The 20,968-nt window shown below is 32.8% G+C and overlaps 3 protein-coding genes across 6 annotated transcripts; 2 read left to right on the top strand and 1 right to left on the bottom strand.

Annotated features, from left to right (window-relative positions):
* Positions 1-1,173: 1,173 nt before the first annotated feature.
* On the bottom strand, positions 1,174-2,817 carry LOC108217789 (calcium uniporter protein 4, mitochondrial). Its single transcript, XM_017390680.2, has 2 exons — positions 2,204-2,817; positions 1,174-1,931 (listed from the first exon to the last, which is right to left on the bottom strand). The coding sequence occupies exons 1-2, from the start codon at positions 2,744-2,746 to the stop codon at positions 1,473-1,475; spliced, it is 1,002 nt and encodes a 333-aa protein (XP_017246169.1). The 5' UTR covers positions 2,747-2,817; the 3' UTR covers positions 1,174-1,472.
* Positions 2,818-11,624: 8,807 nt separating this feature from the next.
* Positions 11,625-15,548, top strand: LOC108216099 (F-box/FBD/LRR-repeat protein At1g13570). 3 transcript variants are annotated; one of them, XM_064091129.1, is made up of 5 exons: positions 11,625-11,709; positions 11,819-11,873; positions 13,856-14,674; positions 14,805-14,960; positions 15,064-15,548. In XM_064091129.1, the coding sequence occupies exons 3-5, from the start codon at positions 13,967-13,969 to the stop codon at positions 15,346-15,348; spliced, it is 1,149 nt and encodes a 382-aa protein (XP_063947199.1). In that variant the 5' UTR covers positions 11,625-11,709; positions 11,819-11,873; positions 13,856-13,966; the 3' UTR covers positions 15,349-15,548. The 3 variants fall into 3 exon arrangements, with proteins under 3 accessions (XP_063947199.1, XP_063947200.1, XP_017244269.1); XM_064091130.1 differs by having other exon boundaries at positions 13,860-14,674; XM_017388780.2 differs by having other exon boundaries at positions 13,876-14,674.
* Positions 15,549-16,902: 1,354 nt separating this feature from the next.
* LOC135146742 (F-box/FBD/LRR-repeat protein At1g13570-like) lies at positions 16,903-20,841 on the top strand. 2 transcript variants are annotated; one of them, XM_064092745.1, is made up of 5 exons: positions 16,903-17,029; positions 17,136-17,190; positions 19,167-19,965; positions 20,098-20,253; positions 20,357-20,841. In XM_064092745.1, exons 3-5 carry the CDS (start codon positions 19,258-19,260, stop codon positions 20,639-20,641), a joined length of 1,149 nt encoding a protein of 382 aa, XP_063948815.1. In that variant the 5' UTR covers positions 16,903-17,029; positions 17,136-17,190; positions 19,167-19,257; the 3' UTR covers positions 20,642-20,841. The 2 variants fall into 2 exon arrangements, with proteins under 2 accessions (XP_063948815.1, XP_063948816.1); XM_064092746.1 differs by lacking the exons at positions 16,903-17,029; positions 17,136-17,190 and adding an exon at positions 17,206-18,898.
* The last annotated feature ends 127 nt before the right edge of the window (positions 20,842-20,968 follow it).

Below are 20,968 nucleotides of genomic sequence, written 5' to 3' on the forward strand. Positions count from 1 at the left end.
AGGTCACGTTCGGGTTTCTGTCTCAGTAAATTGAGTTTTGGGTTGGATCGGGTTCGTGTCGGGGTTCGGGTCGTGTCTCTGATATTGCTCACCACAATTTTGGCTTTCGCCAAATTAGATAGAGAAATTTATAAATATTTTCAAATAGTACGAATCTATACCACGGGTGACCGACCATTCACTAATTCTCGTAAATAGTAACAGAAATCGGAAAGCTTGAAATAGCTAGACCTGATAATACGTGGACGAATGATGATACAGTACTAATTAATTTCATTGAACAAGCAGGGATTCTTGAACATTTGCCTGTCGCAAGTCTTATTAACTCTTTAACAACAAAACGCAAACCAACTCCAAAGGGTAACAGTGTCCGTTAAGAACAGAACACGTATCTGCACGATATATATTTAATCTGATTCCGTCCATCAACGGCAATAGTTTTGGGAGTAAATTACAGATTGTGTACCTGAAGTTTGCCATATATTCGATTTGTGTACCTGTAGTTTCGATATAGCAAATTGTGTACATCAAGTTTGAAAAACTTTACATAGTGTGTACAAATGTTAAAATTTTGTTAACGGCGTTAGTTTGTTTTTGAAAAAGCTGGTGACTAAACTGCAGTTTTACTACATCAAGCATTGCTTTCTTAACCTCATTAACATAATTCCACAACTTAGCATATTTTTGAACATGACTAAACTGTAGTTTAGTCATGGGGGTGAGCATTCGGTTCGGTTAACCGAAACCGTACCGAATAACCAAAATAATTTCGGTTCAGTTAACTGAAATTTATATTTCGGTTCGGTTTTCGGGAGCCAAATTTATAATTTTCGGTTTATCTTCTATTTACAAACTAAAAAATTGGCTGCTGACTGCTGTTACTTGCTCTGCTTGGATCTTTGATGATTTAAAATTGTAGATATCAGACTTGCAAGCGAGAGTTTCACGTTTTCAACTATATTTTAAGAATTTCGGTTTCGGTAATAACCGAAAATTAAATTTCGGTTTGGTATTCAGTAGAAGTTTTTGATAAATTTCGGTTTCGATTAACCGAAAAAAAAATTCGATTTCAGTTCCGGTTAACTGAATGCACACCCCTATTAGTCACCAGCTTTTTCAAAGACAAACTAACGCCGTTAACAAGATTTTAACGGTTGTACACATTATGTAAAGTTTTTCAAACTTGGTGTACACAATTTGATATATCGAAACTACAGGTACACATATCGGATATGTGGCAAAGTACAGGTACACAATCTGTAATTTACTCTAGTTTTGGCCAAGCAAATTAAAAACAGTGGATGGCAAACTAGGCATCACCATGGACTCCATTATGTAAACCTTCTAGCGACTACTCTACACTTTAAACCATTTTTCTCAATTCTTTCGTCTTAATTCTAACATTATACAATCGTCTTTCGATGCCCTGCTTATCTGGGATACGAACCCTTTATACAGTGGCTGTGGCGTTATTAGAAACAATACTTCCCAAAATCTCCAAACTTCGATCTCACATTCGAGTTGGGGTAAAAGGCTTGGCACAGCTGGTTGTATTTTTCGACATCGAAGTTGTGAATTTTCATGAGCTTTTCTTGCTTGGCCTTGAACCTACGTTGGTAAAAACCTTCAAATGTGGGTTCTGTTGATGTCCTCAGGAAAAAAGAATAAGCCAGGGCAAAATGGAGAGACGTGACAAAGAAGCAAATGGGCTCCATCACGTCCCAGCTTAGTTCCCAGAAAGTTAGCCTCATAAACCCCACTGTTTGCACAAGCATGAAGCCCAGCCCACCATACAGCTCTGCTCTCACCATCGACTTGGCTTTTCTATCTATCACTGCTTTTTGCTTCTCCATTTGTTCGAGTTGTTCTTTTCTGGAGTCGTTCGGGGTTGCTATTGTTTCATAAATCAGCTTCTCCATTGATCTTGCCACCTGGAGCATTCACAGAATAGATATTTAGCTACCAAACTCTCACGATCGAAATAGACATTTAACTAACTTGGAAACTAAAACACTCCTACAAAATAACGTGACTTATGTATGATTGATGAAAATAAGTTCTAACACAATACTCATTCTTTGCGTGACAGAAAGACGCAAAATTGGTTACAAGATCTTTTATAAAATGACATGGGTTAAATTTTGATTAAAATGTCTATGTGATGTGTGCCTGTGTAAATACACAAGTATGGAGGGAAATTTACCTGATCAGGGTGGAGAAACACGATATTGCCCAAAACGATGACATTTCCAGCCTGATCCAACATTTTAGCACACTCTACACCTTGTTCGTCATTTTCACACACATCACTACAGATTTTAACAAACTGAGAATACTCAACCGAGTTCGCTGGAATTTGCTTGAGTGTTGATCTGAGCTTCTCCAATCTTGCGGACCGCAGAATCTTCCTGGCCTCGTGCACAGATATCCCGCTGACACTCTCTGGCGGATCAAACCGAATTTGATTTTCTGAAGAAACAAAATGAATAGGCCAGAGCTTTTCCCTCAGCTTATCACCAACAGGCATGGAGAGAAACTCCGGAAGCTTGGCCGAGGTCTGATTTATCGAACGTCGTTGCAGGAAGCGACGAAAAAAGCCTCTGTCATCGGTGGCAGAGTCAGGGGAAGTGATGAGCTCGCGTTTGAAGTTTGTTTTTGCTGCATTTTGATGTATAGCAGGGGCGGGAGGAAAATTTATGGGTGTTTTATTGAAGAGGCGCTTTGATATTGTTCTTCGAAGCGCCATTGTAAGAGCTGAGGAGGAATGAGAGAGACTTCTGAAGCTGGAAGGTTTGGTTTTTGAAGTTGTTGCTCAATTGTTGGGGAGGCAGGGGTTTATATAGGGTGTTGTGTGGACAGTGAGAAGGTGATGTAAACAAAACATGAAAATGAAAAAACAATATAGGGAAATATCCTGCCTGTTTTTATACCATACCATGTTATATTAAGTAAATATCAGGCACCTAATTGTTGTGTACCCGAAGTTGCTCCAATTTTTTTCTTCAAAATAATATCATAATAATAATTTATTTTAATTGAATGATTTATTAATATATTAAATTATTTTTATTAAAATTATCAAATATTATCCATTAGAATTTGGGAAATAAATTAAAAAAGTTGAGATACGTAGCATTTTTTTTTTATTATAAAGATCAGTGAAATGTTTGTGCAAAATATTATAAAAATAGTATTTATGTAAAATTTGTAGAACAATATCTAATTCAAGTTAAAATCGAATTATAAGTTTGGAATATCAACACCTAATATCTTAAATCCTACAAATACATAAATAAATAATTATATATATATTTAATCACATGAATAAATAATTGGTCCGATTAAGAACAGGTATACCCATCCTTACCATATTATCTAACTGAAAAATTTAAATAAATATAATAAAATTAAAATCAATAGAATTTGAATATAGCTGATTCTAATTATGTATTGATGCCCAATCATTTTACTTACTCCCAAGGGTTTAGCTAAACAAGAAAAAATTAATCTCCAACTTAATCAAAGATTTGTGGGGCCAACTCTAAAAAAAATTGTGGTGCCAAAACTGATGAAAGATATATGATATAAAGCGGGAACCAACTAAAGAAGATCAAAACGCTACTAACTTCTTGTGTAACTAGCCAACTAGGTGCAGATAATTCTCATGAGCAAGTAATCTCCCATAATCATTTCTTTTGTAGTTTTAATAAAGTAAGAAATAAGATACTACTTATTTAACATTAATCGAGTAGCATTTGATTAATATGTTTGCTTTATTATAGGTGTTAGAATATTAATAGAGCCAACTTACAAAATTGATGTTTTCTTTCCTTACAATGTCACATTTTGTAAAATATTTCTCTCACAAAAACATCATCAAAACAGATTTATTATTTAATCAAAGAATAAACATCCCAAAAATACATATATAAATTTATATTAGAAAGGAGTTCAATTACATCAAGAGACCCAGGAGATAATTGAACAAAAGACGGAGAGAGAAAAATAAAATAAAAACTCTAAATTTTTTTTCTATGTGTTTACTGAGAAGTTCTTGTCAAAATAAAAAAAAGTTATTTTAATACGGGGTTAAGGAACATCGTGCAGAAAAGTATATATTGTTATCAGTAATAATTACACCTCTTCTTTTTCTTTTTTCTTTTTTTGCAAAAACCAGTAATCACTTCTCCAAATAAAAACACTTCATTAGATGGCAATTAAAATATAGTTATCTCCTTTAGTATTTTTAAACTTTGATTACAATCATTAATTATTCATATTAAATATACAAGTTCTCTTAAAGCCCTCCCCTTTGTAAGATGGAGGTCGGCTGAATCACAACCAAGTTGCAACATTGAAGTGATGTACACTTGCATAGAGTACAATGTGAGAGTCGTTTTAGGACTCGTGTCTAGCTAATTGTGTTGTGCGGGAATATATGCGAATATATATGTAGGCAAGTGCATGTAACTAAATGTAGTATTTAGAATGTAAACAATAGTGAGTGTGGGAGAGATGTGCGCGAGAGAGAGAGGTTCCAAGGGGTATGGAGAGAGGGAAATATTCCATCAAGGTGACGCATGAATCAGGCAGCTGTGGAATCAAAGCTAAGTTGAGAGAGTAGCCATGACATGATTCATACAAAGTTGATTGTGTAAGAAACAGGGAATCCCAACCAATTGGGAAGTGGGAATCACACAAGGATGTAATATTGGATTCCATTCCACTTATCACAAACCTTTCATTCTAGTGCCCTGTCTACTACTCCCATCTTACTCCTTTTCTTATTCACACTCTTTTCCTCACCAACGTAACAGACTCCTACTATTCTCATTGCATTCTCTACTCCATACTCTTTATCTCTTCTCAATTGTTTCACGTTTCCAGTTATATTTCATTACTTATTTATCAACACCCTAGCTAGACTACTGACGTCTTAAATTTTATCATGCATTTATAACCCGAAACCCGAAATTGCCGGTCATTAGACACGACCAAAATTGGACTAGTTGTTGTACGGAGTGTAGATGTAGGACGTACTAAGTCTCATCGTGCTGCTTACTCAGGATTGTAAGATTTATAAAACCAAGCACGTCACATGTGCAGGTTAGGTTTGGAGTTAGATTTAGTTGGTGCATGATTTTAACTATCAGCGTAAGCTTCCACTAAATTTGTTTTGTGTAATATACTTGTGAAGCGATAGAGACAGGCCTAATAATGGTGATGGAAATTTTGGTGACAAGCTTAAACTTCCTCGCAAGATTTCCACTCACTCCCCCAAATAGTAATAAATTTTGATTTGTAGGAGAAGCAGGGTTTCAAACAATATTTGCAGATCTTAAGTACCCAGGATTTTCTAGTTCGCGAACTTAATGACTATCAATCAAGTTCTCATTTGTTTGTCTCAATTCGTCCCAAACAGTGCTCAGCTTCAAGTTGATCTTCAACAACGTTCATTGTTCTAATACAATGTTCAGGTGCGAGAACTGGTCGATGACCCCAGATCCGTCACTGCCTCACTGGTCTCTTATTTATAGTATTGTTGATGACATTAACGATGTATACCTTCATTTTTAAGTTCGAATACACAAAATGTGGTGAGGTAAGCCAAGAAAAGGCTCTTCAACTAAGTGGAGATGGCGGCGCAGTCACAGATACTTTTATGCTGGTTATGTAAATTTAATTAATGGGAGACCTCCTGCTTAATGAATCCGGATTCGTATATTTACTCTTGTACTTCAACTTAAACTTATGTTCAACCAGAACAACGAACATAATTTTTCGACCTCGTATTAACAGGAAGTCATTCTGTCAACGATATAGTCATGTAATATTTCATTGTATACATCTACAAGATATTTACCGATTCAAGTTCTTATAATACCACTCATGCAATAATGCGCCAATAAAAAAAACACCTGATGGTGTAAAACGAAGGCATTGGTTACTCGAGCCTTTATACTACCTAATCTTAGAGAAAAGATTAACTAGGAGTATTAAAACACGAATCATTTGCTTTCTTAAGCAATTGCAGCACGCATTACTGGCCAGCAGCTTTACAACTTACAAGCATCACTAATAAACTAATTAGAACGGCTAATAAATTGCGTTCTCAACAGCAGTGCTTCGTCTAGAAAGCATAAATGTGTGACTTGGCCACTAACGACATCATCAAAGTGAAGGATTCCACAGACTCATGAATACCCTGCTTGGTGGTCCAGGCTAACGTAACACACAAACATACGTATCCAGAATTGACAGCAGTGACATTACATGGAATCGGCACTAGAGATTTGTGGATAATGAGAGTTTATATCAATATCTTCCCCCTACTAAAGAATCAGCTTCTGATTCATCAACTGTGCCATTTATAATCCAACAATGCTTCTGGGCCTATACCAAATTTACCACTTTATTTCGATTCTCTTTGCTGAAGGTTCTTCTATAGCTAATGCGTGATTAATCTGTATAACACAGAGTAATTAGTAATCTGATTCTAAATTTCGGATTTAACTTTAAATCTGCACACGTTAGACCAAATGGACAAACCAACCACTAGGTTCTGTGCACCTGTACACATTCAAAAGTTGTAGTTAAAATTTAGAAGGTTCTAAACATAATTAGGATCCTAACTAAAGAAAATTAATCAAAGGAGAACTCTTAAGTATCTTCAGCTAGTATTATCTATTATATGACAAAAGTTCAGTGGAGTACCCGTAAATGGAGGGCTAACCAGAGAGCATATGTTCTAAGATATGTTCCACTGATGTTTTGCGATATTTTATAGCTGGATATTTCCGCGGCACATGCTGATGTTTTGCAATATTTAGTAAGCAGGACATATGTTTTTTCGGTTAGCACTCTATTGAAATGAACGTAAACAAAAAAAAAAAACAGAGAATAGTTTTGGACTTTTGGTATTATCTGCCTCTATCAACCAAGACATGCGAAACAGGATCAGAATCATATTTTGGGGAAACAGTATCAGAATCATATTTGGCCACAGTAGCGAAACAGGATCCACATACTCTGGATTGCTGGAACAGAATTTTCATTGTTGATAAATTCACAGGGCCTGGCAACCGAATCAAGAGTTGACAAAAGTTCATCAAATTTGAGATACTAAAGTCACTCAAGAGGCATGAGCATAAGGAATAACAAGCCATGATGATCCTTGTATAAGTTCCCAACTAGGTGGAGAATTGATGCTAACTTACTTGAAGTTATGAGGAATGTCTCGTGCTTTCATGTCACAAGTTTTAGTTAATTCTTGATGTATATATACACTGTAAACAAAGATGCTCAAGTTTCTGGGGATTTTATTCTTATCATACCTTAAATTAAAATACCTTAAATTAAAATTAGATTACAGGGATTCTTAAGCCATGCTCCATGTCTTATTAGATGAAAGCAGCCGAATTTCTTGCCAGGATGGGTATGATCTAATTTGAGCGATTGTACTTCCCCTATCTCACTCCGTGTTTAACAGAAGTCGAGAATTTGAATTTTGTAAAATACAAGACGGGAGTGCGAGTGTGAAATCATCAAAAACGAAAAAAAGAGTGGCACGGGAAACTGGCATTTTCAAACTTGCAATGAGTTGTGAATTTCTTAGCAGCAAAAGAAATCAGATCATTACCGTTAAATATCTGAGATAGTAAATAATTAATAATGATCTAAATAATAAAAAGAATAGAGCAATGCATAATCGACAAGTGATTTGGTCAAAACACCGAAAAGTAATATAAAGATAATATGGACTAGTAGAGGTTACATGCGAGAAAAGCAAAAATAATAAGGGTGTGACGAGTGATGCCCAGTTGTTTGTTTTTACGCTACTTAAACATTCTTAAGTGGACGACTCTAATACTTCTTTTGAAGTGTTTTAGTTGCTAGCTAGCTTGCTGTACCTAATTGCATGCCAATTGAGATCACTTTTCCTAAGATCTTGTTTCAACCAAACACCCATCTTTCCATATTGATTGGAACTAAAGTATGCCCTTAGACTGCTCTTTTGTTTTCTTCAATCATGTAGTGAACTGTGTATGCATTGCTGAATGATATGAAATAGCTGTCTACAATTGCTTGATGATAACCTTTACACAGGGGAAGATGCACTAGTGCATGATTTATCTCATTTTGACTTGTTAAAGTGGCATTGGCATTTTCCTCGCGAACACCTGCAACGTCGTGTTTGATGTGATGATCGAATTTTTATTTGTCATCGGCGTAAGCACGAGACCGGATACATCTTTATGTAAAAAAGACAGCACTACAGACTAGTTTTGAACCAAGAATGTGTCGTCTGGCAGTGAGTAAAGCCTATTTGTTGAATGCACCTTTCGACACCCCAACCACAAGGAAACAATTCACAGAGATCAGGCTCGGCCATCAAAGAATTGATCCTTGGATGCACATAAGATTATACTTCAATGTTAAAAAAAGTACCAACAAGGAGAAATAATCTGAACCTTGTAAACAAGCCCAAGTTTGTTCATGGATTATTTAACAGTAATTCCATCGATAACCTAAAGACATCTATACTATCATATACTAAGCGTAAACAGATAATTTGGTAGCATGGTACTATGATTCAAAATATCCGTTGGATCATGTATTGAAAAAATTCAAAATATCCGTTGGATCGTGTATTGAAAAAATAAGCACGTTAGATTTGAACTAAATTAACTTCTATTCTATAAGGCAATTGATATATACTTGCATGTTTATAATTTCTTTTCTGAATCCAAATAAATTCTGTCTTTCACGTGTTTATTATTTTTTAAATTCAAAATAAATATTCCCTACCAATATTATTTGTAGAATCATATAAATCGCACCGTCACAATTTTTTATAATATATTTTAAAATTAATAAGCCGAATTTATGTGAGGAACGAATACAAAAAAATTTTCTTAATCCAAAATAGATTCTACCTTCTTATTGCATGTTTACGAGTCCCTTCCATAATTCAAAACAAATTATGTTTATCAATTTTAATCTAGAACCATATAATTTTTTTGAAAAATATTTAAATCACATTATAATATAATATAAAATACATTTATGAATATAATCTAATAGGAGTTGGCGTAATGAATTCTTCTCGAAATATATTAAAATTTGATTGAAATAATTTAATACTTTGGCATGATACATACGAGAAAAGGAATGGCTTGATTACAATAATTTATTTATTTGAAGCCATTAATGACTGTGATGGTGTATTTACAACAGTTATAACTTACAAACAAATCATAATTTCGAATTTTATTTTATTGAAAACTTTAATTTATTATTGATAAATTAAATTTTTTCACACCATTTAAAATAGATTTAAAAAATTTATAAATAATTAAAAAACTCCCGTGCCTTGCACGGGCTATAAGCTAGTTTTATTAAAGCCGAAACTTTAAAAGCTTGGTCGGTCGGTACTTGGGCCAAAATATGAGCCTATATATATAACTAATCTATTTTTTTAATCCTGGACCAAAATACAAGCCTATTTATATAATCAATTATTCTTTTAACTAAAATATGTTATCTTTTTTACTATTAAAGCCAAAACATTGAAAGTTTACATTAAAAATTTGGTCGGTCGGTACTTGGGCCAAAATATGGGTCTATCGATATAACTAATCTATTTTTTTTAATTTTGGACCAAAATACAGGCCTATTTATATAATCAATTATTCTTTTAACTAAAATATGTTATCTTTTTTACTATTAAAGCTTGAAAGTTTGGTTGGTTGGTACTAGGGCCGAAATACTGACCTATTTATATAACTAATTATTATTTTTAACTTTGGGCCGAAATACATGCTTATCTATATAACCAGTTATTCTTTTTAACTAAAATATGTTATCTTTTTTACTATTAAAACCGAAACATTGAAAGTTTGGCCGCTCGGTACTTGAGCCGAAATCTAAATAACTAATTTATCTTTTTAACTTTGGGCCGAAATACAGGCCTATCTATATAAACAAATATCTTTTTAACTAAAATATGTTATCTCTTTTATTTTCTAACTAAAAAATTCAATCTTTTTAAATGAACATCGAGGAATACACTAATTACCTTTTTAACTAAAACAAATTAATTTTTTAATATTTTCAAACTAAAAAAATTGATCTTCTACAATTAATACAGGCAATGTGTGTGTGTGTGTGTTGGCACGCATATTAATGTGTTTTGACTATATAGTTACAAATATTATTTTTGAATTTTTTTTTCCTGAATAAAAATATTATATCAATACTTTTATTCATAAAAAGAAATATTTGAAAGTAACATTTCTAGCTATGTGGTCAAAATATCTTAAAATGTGTGCGAAAAAATCAAAAAGGCAGATTTTCAAGAACGGAGGAATTAACATGTAAAAACATATATTTTAACATTCTCATTTAAAAATATATATATATCTGACCTAATTATAAATTAGCTATTTGAAGAATTTAACTATCAAGAATTTATTCAGCTGTTAAATAAAAGTTTTCCTAATCACACTATTATGCCACAATTTTACTTTCGAATTTGTTAAATCTAAAATAATATACAATAAAATAACAAATTTTATAATCGCCCGTGCATTGCACGGGTTTTAAACCAGTAGACTGTAAATTTAAGAAAACAACAACTCTTGTTAGCTCCACCAATCTTAGGTAGAGAGAAGACATAGACAATTAGACATCTTACATAAAATCGATTGTTATATCTAGAGATGCACAAAAGATATGTTCGGGTCAGATCCAGACCGGGTCAAAAAAAGTCCGGATTTTTTTGAAACCAGATCGGGCCGGGCTTTTTTAAAAATCAGGCCGGGCTGGGCTTTTCCAAAAATACTAGGCCTGGTTTAGTTATAAAAAACTCGGATTTTTCAAAATTCCGAATTTTATCCGGATTTTTTTGAAAATACTTGGCCTGTTTTAGGCCCTCGGACCGGGCCGGGTCAGACCGGGTTTTTTTCAGATCGAATTTTTCAGATTTTTTTTCAGATCGGATCGGATTTCAAATTTCAGATTTTTTGAACATCTCTAGTTATATCCATGAGACTTCAGTTTATTGTTATCATACTATTGTCAATGCATCATGTCATTAACTACCTTAAATTTGCATGATTATGTATGTATATAAAATCATTCAAATTTCTACTAAAAATTAACTATACATTTGCTTTTGATTTAATTTTAAAATTTTATATTTATAACAAAATATTATTTTATTTTAAATAAAACATTAGAACATAGAATATTTTTTTTCATATTTTGTATGACAATTTTTAATTGATTTCATAACATAAATAATATTGAGGCTCCCCTGCGTACACGCTAATTTCCAAACTAAGATCAACCAATTTTATATTTAATAATAAATTTATGAATTTTAATTATTTAAACATTATTAAAAAAGTATAAATAATTAGAATTATAATACAATACGATACAAAATATCAAGTTTACTTTATAAATATAAATATTTGAATTTTCTAAAATAAATACGTTGTCTTACTCTGATCTAGAAAAACCAGAGACAATAAATAATCTAATGTCCTTTTGGGCCGAGGTAGCAGGCCCTTATGTTTATATTAAAATTAAAAGTTAGAGCACCGCGAAATCCAATAAAACAAACAGCGAAAAAATAAGAGCGGCACTTTCAAAAAATAAGCGGGTTAGGGTTCTCTCTCAAAGGGGGCAACAAATCTCTCTCAGGTAATTACACTCTTCAGGCGGCTGTTTATCAGATATTTACACTCTTCAGGCGGCTGTTTCAATTATCATCAGTTTCTAATTCAATTTGTTTATCTGATATTTATAGCAGGTTTTGGGTTTTTGTTAGCTTCTCGGTGGATATTCTCGGTTTTCTCTTCTCTCAGGTATTTGTGTACTCTCAATTTGTTTTCTTTGTGTATCTGATATTAACACTCTGAGGGTTTTGATTATTGAGGTCTTGCTAGCTACTTTGGGTCTTGCTATTTAGGGTACTGTCTCTTTTGGCATCTCCATTTAGGGTAATTGTGAATCTGTGATGTTTTTTTGTACTCCCATCTGTAGTGGACAGAGCAGATTTTTGGAACCAATTATATGTCTTTTGTACTCTATCTTTTGATTCTGTTAACCTGTGAAGTGGTGCATATTTTCTCGGAGTGTTATATAGTAGTAAAATTGTGAGGGATCTTTAGTTTTTAAATAACTTGTATTGTAGTGACATTATGTTCACACAGCCTTTTACTTTGTAAGATTGTATATGATGGGATTAGGCTGAATGTTTGGTGTTTGTCTAAAATAAATTCTGCTAGTAAAAAGTTAGTGAGCATAGCAGCAAAACTAAAGTTATCAGTATCCTCCAGCTGGTCCAATGTGACTTCTATAATGTATTTCTGGTTGATGAACTTCTTGGCATCTGCCTGAACAAAAAATATGGCGTGCCATTGAAGTTAATCTCAACACCTCTGTAAGACTTGATGACATTACAAGGGTCATCAATGTGCATTTGCAATTAACAAACAGAGACACCAAAGTAAACGGCTAGCAATTACTTGTGTTTCTTGAGCTATATAATTTTCTTGAATTTAATTGATATATCTTTATGATGATATATCAATTAAAAACAATGACAGGGAAGTGTTGCCTAACATGGTAGTAAGAATAGATTCTCCCTCTTCCTGTTAAATTACCATAATAATTGCTTATTTCTTTTATGTTTTACAAACCTCTGCAGCTAACCCTTGATAATTGAAGTAACAAGGGCCCTTTTTGGAAAGAGAGAAGGGGCTAGGGTTTTAGAAGCACTCTTATCTATTGTTATTTCAGTTTTTGGATTAGATTTTAAAAAAAATATATTAGCCTAATTATTATAGATAAAAAAAGAGGACATTCAAACTGTTTTTAACTTTAATCCGTTTTTATCATATTTCTTAATTGGAGATAATTTTCAACTCGAACTTAAAAATGACTTAAAACCCGGATTAAACAATAAACAAAAGAAACCTGAGAACGTAATATCCATGCAAGTAAAAAGAATACGAGTTTCGAATATGTTGTATGTAGAAGATCATGAATAAGATTATAATGATTGTTGGCTTAGCGGAACTTATTTAAAAGGATAATAAATCTCCTACGCTTTTATATAAAAAGGATATAAATCTTTAATCTCTAGTTTTTTTATAGGAGTATAAAGGGTATAAGATATTTTGCTAGAATTGGGTGGAGCAATTATTAGGATTATACAAACCACCCTGGCAATAGGATCCAGGGTTAATAGTAAGTTCCGAAATTATTTTGTTTAGATTTATACTTTAGTTTAGCTTGAATTTGGGTATGGAATCGGTCCTTGATTTAATAATACTAGCAATTTTAATGTTAGTATATTGATTAATTAAAATAATAAAAGGATTGATAACACATGTTCTCTTAATTATTTTAGAAGTTGGATAACAATTGGACATTACAACAAATATATATCTACACACACTGAGTAATCCAAGAATACAAGAGCTAAGAATAAAAGAAAAGAAAAACTACAGGCTGCGTGGCGAGAAGAAAACTAGAAAAGAGGCTTTGGCTTTGATATTTTAGCTTGTTGATTTACTTTTTGTCAAGATATCTTACAAGAACCGGTACACTGTATAATACAGTTTTGTGTGACTATATACGTAAGTTACATAACATAGTTGCTAGATATTTGAATACTGATCATGAATTATAGTTCACGGTTTATAACTCAATTGTTTCATGTATGATTTCATATATTAGTTATTTGATTATGCTTGTAGTAACGGGTCTCTGAATGTAAATAATTTTATGTATTGATATAAAGCTAGATATTAAATAGTTAATTATTTTATTTAACTTTCAGATAGTCATTTCCATGTCCAGGTTTTGCGTAAGATCAAGATTAATAGGATTGGTGTCGAAGATCTTAGGTTTGGAGTAAATTAATAGTCCGAAAAGTCGGGTTCTTGTAAATATGAGGATGAACAAATGCTCAAGGAAGGATTATATCACCGATCTGCCCGAGAGCATCATCGATATCATCCTAACCAAACTGCCAATAAGGGATGCTGTAAGAACCAGCATTTTGTCTACCAAGTGGAGGTATCAATGGGCGACCATGACGCGACTCGTATTTAAAAACCATGTGCCATTTATGAGTGACAAAAAACTTGCCGAGCAAGAAATTACAAACTTTATCATGCGATTTCTATTTCTTCATCAGGGCCCTATTTATAGGTTCAAACTGTCTACCAACTGCTCCATAAAGTCTACTGACATGGATCAATGGCTACTTTTCCTATCGAGGAAAGATATAAAAGAGTTGGTTCTGATGTTAGACGCCAACTGTCTGAAGATACCCTCATGTATAATTTCTTGTCAGAAACTTACCACATTGAAGCTTCAAGCGTTGGACGTGAAACCTCCTTTAAGATTTCGTGGATTTCCATGTTTGAAGTACCTTAACCTATGTAGTGGCTCGTTTACAATTGAGGATATTGAAAACCTTACTTCAGGTTGCCCTCTTCTAGAAAAGTTTACATTCACAAATGTCGGGGACCTTATGGGTTTTGCCATCCATGCCCCAAATTTGAAGCGTCTTATTCTGAATGGGGACTTTTCAAACTTGAATCTTGAGCATTCTCCGTTTCTGGATGTCTTAAGGGTTGACTTTCGTGCAGAGGTAAATGTACTAAGAGTGTTTTCGCTTTCTTAATAAACTCAATGAATAAGGATTAATGTTTTGGTTGGCCATTTTCTCTAACCTTGTATCTAGTTTACAAAGAATGTCCTCTTTTTTTTAATTTTTTCAGGCTTGGGAAAGTAATGTCCTTATGAAAGTTCCAGTTACATATGACCGTCTAAAGTTTATTGATCTTCAAGGAATAAATTACGAAGAGAGGAATGCAGTGTTGTATGTACTTCACTTGATTTTGCATTCCCCTAATCTACAAGAACTGGAAATTGGAGTAAGTCACATGTCCTGTTATTTTCTACTCACATTTACGTGTTCATCATTATGTATTTAGGTCTTTGTTTATTATCAGCCTTTAATTTATTTTGACTGCATAGGCTACACCGTTTGAAAGTTCTCATGATAAAGCTGTTGATTTGGATTTTTGGGGGAAAGAATGTCCTCCTGATTTCACATTTAAGCATCTTAAATTCGTTGAGATGTTTGGTTTGCCCAACAAAAGTTGGGTGGAATTTCTCAAATTTGTGCTTGGACGTTCTCCGGTGCTTGAAGTAATGAGAGTGTCACCTCATGTGGATTACAATGAAAAAATGAATATGGCGAATGAAGTGCTGCATTTTCGACGTGCTTCTCCAAAAGTTGATATCAGATTCTTTGATTAGTCATCTGAAGCATACATATGCATTTCCTTCCCTTTTGTTCTTGGTTGCTTTATTTCGTCAAGTCTCAAATTTAGTTGCAAAAGAAATCTGTACATTAGAAGAATAAGCTTTTGCAAATTGTGGACTCTACAAGACTCTAATGACATGATTTTTTTTTTTTTTTATCGATGATAAAGCACAATTTTCTTATTTTTCAATATCGTTGAATACTGTTGAGAAGTAGAGCTAAAGAAGCATATGTCTGAATGGTAAGAGTGCGGCCTTTAAAATTTACTTTTGATTTATTTAATAAATTTTATATTTATAATAAAATATTATTTTATTTTAAATAAAACGTTAGAACATAGAATTATATTTTTGTCATATTTTATATGACAACTTTTAATTGATTTCATGCCACAAATAATATTGAGGCTCTATGCGTACACACCAATTTTCTAACTAAGGTTAACCAAATTGATATTTAATAATAAATTTATGGTTTTTTATTATCTAAATATAGTTAAGTTCTATGGAGTACAAAAAAAATTGGAGTATTGGAGTACAAAGTTTGATAAAATGTAATCTAGTCATCTAAATTTCAATTTTTTTTGTCCAATGATATTCGTAAATATTTGACAACCTGCACATTATGTTCTGCAACATAAACATCATGATCAAATGGTAGAATAATTACTTTTATAAATCATAAGACTCTATGTTCTGCAATATAACTAATAAGCAGAACAATAATCTTAATACTTGTTAAAGTTGAAAGATATTAATGATTAATTGACAATTATGTGCAAGACAACTTATAAATGACAGATTATATAAAAATTTGGATAATCAAAGATATTATATAGGATCAAACTAAAAAATTATGATTTGTACTCCAATACTCCAATGTTTTATGTACTCCATAGAACTTAACTCTATCTAAATATTATTAAAAAATATAAATGATTAGAATTATAATACAATATGTGAAGATACAAAATATCAAGTTTACTTTGTAAATATGAATATTTGAATTTTCTAAAATAAATACGTTGTCTTACTATAATGTACTCTCTCCGTCTATTATTATTTTTTCCCTTCAACACGTTTGTCAATATGTTTGCCAATACACATTTTTTATCGTTAATATCTTTAATTTCATATTAATATTAAATATAAATTTTTTATTGTATTAAAATATTTATAAATACGAATCCAGTAAAATACTATTTAATCTTATAAATTTGACGTTAAATAATTATTTATGTTATGTTATAAACAGCGAAAACATTTGAAACTGAAAAAAGTTTAAAGAAACAGAGGGAGTATGATGTAAAAAAGCGAGAGACAATAAATTATGTTATGTTATAAACAGCGAAAACATTTGAAACTGAAAAAAGTTTAAAGAAACAGAGGGAGTATGATGTAAAAAAGCGAGAGACAATAAATACACTAATATTAGGATTAAAATTACTTTGGGCTGAGGCCAAAGTAAGAATATAAGTACTTTGGGCTGAGGCCTGAGGCCTGAGGTAGCCAAGCCCTTATTTTTATATTAAAATTAAAATTTAGAGCACCGCGAAATCCAATAAAACAGACGGCTGCCTTGTGAAAAAATAAGAGCGGCACTTTTAAAAAATAAGCGGGTTAGGGTTCTCTCTTAAAGGGGGCAACAAATCTCTCTCAGTGGCTGTATCTTCAGGTAATTACACTCTTCAGGCGGCTGTTTATCAGATATTTACACTCTTCGGGCGGCTGCTTCAATTGTTATCAGGTTCTAATTCAATTTGTTTATCTGATATTTACAGGTTTTGGGTTTTTGTTAACTTCTTGGTGGATATTCTCGGTTTTCTCTTCTCTCAGGTATTCGTGTACTCTCAATTTGTTTTCTTTGTGTATCTGATATTAAGACTCTGAGGGTTTTGATTATTAGAGGTCTTGCTAGCTATTTAGGTTCTTGCTATTTAGGGTTCTGTCTCTTTTGGCATCTCCATTTAGGGTAATTGTGAATCTGTGATGTTTTTTTCTACTCCATCTGTAGTGGACACAGCAGATTTTTGGAACCAATTATATGTCTTTTGTACTCTATCTTTTGATTTTGTTAACCTGTGAAGTGGTGCATATTTTCTCGGGGTGTTATATAGTAGGAAAATTGTGAGGGATCTTTAGTTTTTAAATAACTTGTACTGTAGTGACATTATGTTCACACAGCCTTTTACTTTGTAAGATTGTATATGATGGGATTTGGCTGAATGTTTGGTGTTTGTCTAAAATAAATTCTGGTAGCAAAAAGTTAGTGAGCATAGCAGTAAAGCTAAAGTTATCAGTATCCTCCATCTGGTCCAATGTGACTTCTATAATGTACTTCTGGTTGATGAACTTCTTCGCATCTGCCTGAACAAAAAATATGGCGTGCCATTGAAGTTAATCTCAACAACTCTGATTGAGAAAGCTGTAAGACTTGATAACAGTACAAGGGTCATCATTGTGTATTTGCAATTAACAAACAGATACACCAAAGTAAACGGCTAGCAATTCCTTGTGTTTCTTGAGCCATATAATTTTCTCGAATTTAATTGATATATCATCATAATGATATATCAATTAAAAACGACAGGGACGTGTTGCCTAACATGGTACTAATAATAGATTCTCCCTCTTCCTGTTAAATTACCATAATAATTGCTTCTTTCTTTTATGTTTTACAAACCTCTGCAGCTAACTCTTTATAATTGAAGTAACAAGGGCCCCTTTTGGAAAGAGAGAAGGGGCTAGGGTTTAAGAAGCACTCTTATCTATTGTTATTTCAGTTTTTAGATTATATTTTTTAAAAATATATCAACCTAATTATTATAGATAAAAAAGAGGGCATTCAAACTGTTTCTTTAACTTTAATCCGTTTTTATCATATCTCTTAATTGGAGATAATTTTCAACTCGAACCTAAAAATGACTTAAAACCCGGATTAAACAATAAACAAAAGAAACATAAAAAAGTAATAAACCTGAGAACGTAATATCCATGAAAGTAAAAAGAATACGAGTTTCGAATATGTTGTTTGTAGAAGATCATGAATAAGATTATAATGATTGTTGGCTTAGCGGAACATATTTAAAAGGATAATAAATCTCCTACGCTTTTATATAAAAAGGATATAAATCTTTAATTTCTAGTTTTTTTATAGTAGTATAAAGAGTATAAGATATTTTGCTAGAATTGGGTGGAGCAATTATTAGGATTGTACAAACCACCCTGGCGATAGGATCCAGGGTTAATAGTAAGTTTCGAAATTGTTTGGTTTAGATTTATATTTTAGTTTAGCTTGAATTCGGGTACGGAATCGGTCCTTAATTTAATAGTAATTGCAATTTTAATGTTAGTATATTGATTAATTAAAATAATAAAAGGATTGATAACACATGTTCTCTTAATTATTTTAGAAGTTGGATAATGATTGGACATTAAAACAAATATATATCTACACACACCGTGTAATCCAAGAATATGAGAGCTAAGAATAAAAGAAAAGAAAAACTCCAGGCTGCGTGGCGAGAAGAAAACTAGAAAAGAGGTACACTATATAATACAGTTTTGTGTGACTATATACGTAAGTTACATAACATAGTTGCTAGATATTTGAATACTGATCATGAATTATAGTTCACGGTTTATAACTCAAATTGTTACATGTATGATTTCATATATTAGTTCTTTGATTATGCTTGTAGACTTGTAGTAACGGGTCTCTGATTGTAAATAATTTTATGTATTGATATAAAGCTAGGTATTAAATAGTTAATTATTTTATTTAACTTTTCGATAATCATGTCCATGTCCAGGTTTTGCGTAAGATCAAGTTTAATAGGCTTGGTGTTGAGGATCTTAGGTTTGGAGTAAATTAATAGTCCGAAAAGTCGGGTTCTTTTAAATATGAGAATGAACAAATGCTCAAGGAAGGATTATATCAGCGATCTGCCCGAGAGCATCGTCGATATCATCCTAACCAAACTGCCAATAAGGGATGCTGTAAGAACCAGCATTTTGTCTACCAAGTGGAGGTATCAATGGGCGACCATGACACGAGTCGTATTTAAAAATCATGTGCCATATAAGAGTGACAACAAACTTGCCGAGCAAGAAATTACAAACTTTATCATGCGATTTCTATTTCTTCATCAGGGCCCTATTTATAAGTTCAAACTATCTACTAACTGCTCCATGAATTCTACTGACATGGATCAATGGCTACTTTTCCTATCAAGGAAAGATATAAAAGAGTTAGTTCTGATGTTAGACGCCAACTGTCTGAAGATACCCTCACATATATTTTCTTGTCAGAAACTGACCACATTGAAGCTTCAAGCATTGGACGTGAAACCTCCTTTAAGATTTCGTGGATTGCCATGTTTGAAGTACCTTAACCTATGTAGTGGCTTGTTTACTATTGAGGATATTGAAAACCTTATTTCAGGTTGCCCTCTTCTAGAAAAGTTTACATTCACAAATGTCGGGGACCCTATGGGTTTTGCCATCCATGGCCCAAATTTGAAGCATCTTATTTTGAATGGGGACTTTTCAAACTTAAATCTTGAGCATTCTCCGTTTCTGGATGTCTTAAGGGTTGACTTTCGTGCAGAGGTAAATGTACTAAGAGTGTTTTCGCTTTCTTAATAAACTCAATGAATAAGGATTAGTGTTTTGGTTGGCCATTTTCTCTAACCTTGTATATAGTTTACAAAGAATGTCCTCTCTTTTTTTTTATTGTTTCAGGTTTGGGAAAGTAACGTCCTTATGAAAGTTCCAGTTACATATGATCGGCTAAAGTTTATTGATCTTCAAGGAATAAATTACGAAGAGGGGAATGCAGTGTTGTATGTTCTTCACTTGATTTTGCATTCCCCTAATCTACAAGAACTGGAAATTGGAGTAAGTCACATGTCTTGTTATTTTCTACTCACATTTACTTGTTCATCATTATGTATTTATGTCTTTGTTTATTATCAGCCGTTAACCCTTTTTGATTGCATAGGCTACACAGTTTGAAAGTTCTCATGATAAAGCTGTTGACTTGGATTTTTGGGAGAAAGAATGTCCTACCGATTTCACATTTAAGCATCTTAAATTAGTTGAGATGTGTGGTTTGCCCAACAAAAGTTGTGTGGAATTTCTCAAATTTGTGCTTGGATGTTCTCCGGTGCTTGAAGTAATGAGAGTGTCACTTGATGAGGCTTACGATGGAAAAATGAATATGGCGAATGAACTGCTGCATTTTCAACGTGCTTCTCCAAAAGTTGATATAAAATTCTTTGATTAGTCATCTGAAGCATACTTGTGCGTTTCCTTCCCCTTTTGTTCTTAGCTGCTTTATTTCGTCATGTCTCAATTTTTTATTTTTTTTGTGAGAGTCAAGTCTCAAATTTAGTTGCAAAAGAAATCTGTACATTAGAAGAATAAGCTTTTGCAAATTGGGGACTCTACAAGACTCTAATGACATGAATTTTTTATTTTTTTTTATGGATGATGCCTTAACAGGGAGAGCATTCCTTAGTCTTTATCAAGACTTCAATCTCCGAACTCTTTCCATGCTTGGTGGATTTTCCGGTAATGATGAATTGAATCGACTATTAAAACAGTAAAAACA

The sequence above is a fragment of the Daucus carota genome, chromosome 4, assembly GCF_001625215.2.
Source record: "Daucus carota subsp. sativus chromosome 4, DH1 v3.0, whole genome shotgun sequence".
NCBI classification, from domain to species: Eukaryota; Viridiplantae; Streptophyta; class Magnoliopsida; order Apiales; family Apiaceae; genus Daucus; species Daucus carota.

Excerpts from the sequence above, each read along its gene's own strand:
- LOC108217789 (XM_017390680.2), bottom strand. The coding sequence starts at position 2,746 with ATGGCGCTTCGAAGAACAATATCAAAGCGCCTCTTCAATAAAACACCC. Across the intron at positions 1,932-2,203 it reads TGTTTCTCCACCCTGATCAG|GTGGCAAGATCAATGGAGAA; the intron begins GTAAATTTCCCT and ends TGAATGCTCCAG.
- LOC108216099 (XM_064091129.1), top strand. The coding sequence starts at position 13,967 with ATGAGGATGAACAAATGCTCAAGGAAGGATTATATCACCGATCTGCCC. Across the intron at positions 14,675-14,804 it reads GGGTTGACTTTCGTGCAGAG|GCTTGGGAAAGTAATGTCCT; the intron begins GTAAATGTACTA and ends TAATTTTTTCAG. Across the intron at positions 14,961-15,063 it reads TACAAGAACTGGAAATTGGA|GCTACACCGTTTGAAAGTTC; the intron begins GTAAGTCACATG and ends TTGACTGCATAG.
- LOC135146742 (XM_064092745.1), top strand. The coding sequence starts at position 19,258 with ATGAGAATGAACAAATGCTCAAGGAAGGATTATATCAGCGATCTGCCC. Across the intron at positions 19,966-20,097 it reads GGGTTGACTTTCGTGCAGAG|GTTTGGGAAAGTAACGTCCT; the intron begins GTAAATGTACTA and ends TTATTGTTTCAG. Across the intron at positions 20,254-20,356 it reads TACAAGAACTGGAAATTGGA|GCTACACAGTTTGAAAGTTC; the intron begins GTAAGTCACATG and ends TTGATTGCATAG.